Source organism: Lottia gigantea, assembly GCF_000327385.1.
Source record: "Lottia gigantea unplaced genomic scaffold LOTGIsca_72, whole genome shotgun sequence".
Classification (NCBI taxonomy): domain Eukaryota; kingdom Metazoa; phylum Mollusca; class Gastropoda; family Lottiidae; genus Lottia; species Lottia gigantea.
In genome coordinates, this window is record NW_008710427.1 from 624,854 (window position 1) to 627,430 (window position 2,577).

Sequence of the window (2,577 nt, forward strand, 5' to 3'; positions counted from 1 at the left end):
AAGAGGGCAGTAGATTTATTTTATTTCCTTAATCTTGCTCTGCTATAATCTTCCTCTTCACTTTCAACATCATCATCATCATCATCATCATCTTCAATCGTTCCATACATATTAGACTGTAATCAAATCAACAATCATAAGATTTCAACTAAGTCAATTCTTGCGCTGCCTTCATATATCATACTATAAACAAAAGTATGTATTAAAAAAACCCAGATTGTTTCGTTCCATAAGCAGCAAATATATCTGCATCTGTTGCTATTCATTACATATTACTAGACTAGAATGTTTCCATTGGAGTATTACTTCAAAACTACATTCACATATTTATTGCCCCCCCCACTTTGAGTAGGCCTGTATTACTTTACTATAAGCTTTCTGTTATTCTACTGGCAAAGGGCTATAAAAAATATCTGAATTGGTTTCTTTACATTATAATCATAACAACATTTAGCACCTCACACTGAAGACTACTTCAAAGATCTCACGAGATAGAAATATATTTATACATAGAAAGCACCTACAATTTTACAATTTGGATTTAGTGCAGTTTTCTTCATTGTGCTGACTAGTTTATATTTTAACTTACCTAGAAAATCTCAATATGACTAATGTAAAAAATGAAAATATTCATAACTGAGGCTTAATGACTGACTGGTATTCAGATGACACAATCGGAAGACTTTTTGCAGCATTTATAAAAATATTAAAGGCATATAAATAAACTAAAGTTTGAAAGTTATGTGTGTGCTGGCATTTAAAACATTTTACATATACAGAGAAACTAAAAATGTTTCCAAATTTGTCAATAATACTTACATTATAGTTGCGTATTTGACGTCTATCTTCTGATAATGTTGAACCCATAGATCTGTTGGTATCGCCCAATGTGCTATTATAACCTCCAGTATTAGAGATTAATGAGTCACCTTGTCTAGTAAACCCACCAGTAGCCATCAACCTGGTTCTGAATTCCTAGCAATGTAAATTACATATTTCATGAGTTTCACAGAGAACAATCAATAATAGTTTTGTTGGCAGTCTTTGAATTTAAAAGTCTTTGTCAAAAACTAAGCCATAATGCAAAATACATATCATCTTAAGAAAACTGTGTAACACTTAATAGCATTGAAAATATAAATGTGCATGCTTTGTAAATTTCACTCTGACATGCAGAGAACTACTATGTAGCTTTATTTGATCTTGTTTGAAAATAACATTTCAGAAGGTCTTTTTACCTCCAAATCAACATGCTCATCTATAGAAGCTACATTCTCAGCACATTTAGCATAAAATTCTAGAGCACGGGCATGGAATGCCATTTCAACACTTACAAAATCTGCAAGAACAGTCTGAAAAATTACAGAAAAAATACATCATGAAATTGTCACCTTTTTGAGCTAATAAACACAAACCATACTGTACAGTGTGCAATGAGGTAAATTTTGCAAGAACATAAGCAGGAGCAAACTTTTCTGAATATCTTAAATTCATTGGATCTTTTCCGAGATTTGATTCATGAAGTTAGACACTTGCTGGCTAATGTTTGGACCCAGATTTCATTGTCTCATTTACATAAATATATTTCTTTTTTTGAGTTTAAAGTCATTTAATAATAGGATTATCTTCTTAATTTTTCTACACTGGTAAATACTATGACCATCATATAGGTATACCTTTAAGTCTACTATTTTTTCTTTTTCGAATTTGGCCATTTCACCTTCTAATGCTTGACTGTAATGTACTGCATCTTTTGAAGCTCTTTGAAGTTCACTTTCAGCCTACAAAAATATCATCAAGTTCCATAAACTCCATTGAAAACTAAAAATTTCATTTTATCATATTATCCTCATAGAATTTTCCATTTTAATAGCAATAATTTATATATAGATTACGGTATATTAGGAATTGTTTCTTCCATATCATATTACAATATTGTGATATAGAAAATTCTTATATTACAATATTTGTTTGTAAATTATTGTTCTAGTATTATCATTATGCTAGCAAAATTAATGTATCAGATAAAAAAGTTTTTACTATGACTATTGATTAATGTGACTTTAAAAGAGAACAGGTGCCTTCAGGTTTAAAATTTGTTAATCTGTTGGAAACACTGACAATAACTACCAATTGTAGAATAGAGTTCACATTTATAAGTCATTTGGGCAAAAAAAATGCAAATGTGCAATGATTAAGTCCTGAATAAAAAAAGACAATTACAATCATTGATTTATCACCATTAAATAACTAGACTAGGACTAAATTTAAGAAGGTGTAAGATAAGTATAATTCTATAAGTATGAACCTTAAAAATATTAGTTATAAGTATTTTAAATACTACAATTATAAAAATATACCATTCAGATTAAAATACAATACCCTTCTTAACAATCGTACCTGTGTCTGAGTAAAAAAATATATATATGTAAATTTTGAACATATGATATATTAAGAATACTGTTACACTTACTAGTAAAAAGTTAGTGCATATTTCTATCTAGGCCATGATGTACGGAAGCATATTAGGGCCATTCATTTTTTTTTTTTTTTTTAATTTTCAAGTTAGTATGTGAA

At 29.1% G+C, this 2,577-nt stretch overlaps 1 protein-coding gene across 1 annotated transcript in view; it reads right to left on the bottom strand.

The window, feature by feature from the left end:
* Positions 1-1,193: 1,193 nt before the first annotated feature.
* The window catches only part of LOTGIDRAFT_130994 (hypothetical protein), a gene marked incomplete at both ends in the record, with an annotated part of 3,425 nt that continues 2,041 nt past the window's right edge, over positions 1,194-2,577 (bottom strand). Inside the window, 2 exons of the mRNA XM_009065968.1 lie at positions 1,194-1,352; positions 1,677-1,781. Of these exons, the coding sequence (XP_009064216.1) occupies positions 1,194-1,352; positions 1,677-1,781 (264 nt within the window). The remainder of the gene's footprint in view (positions 1,353-1,676; positions 1,782-2,577) is intronic.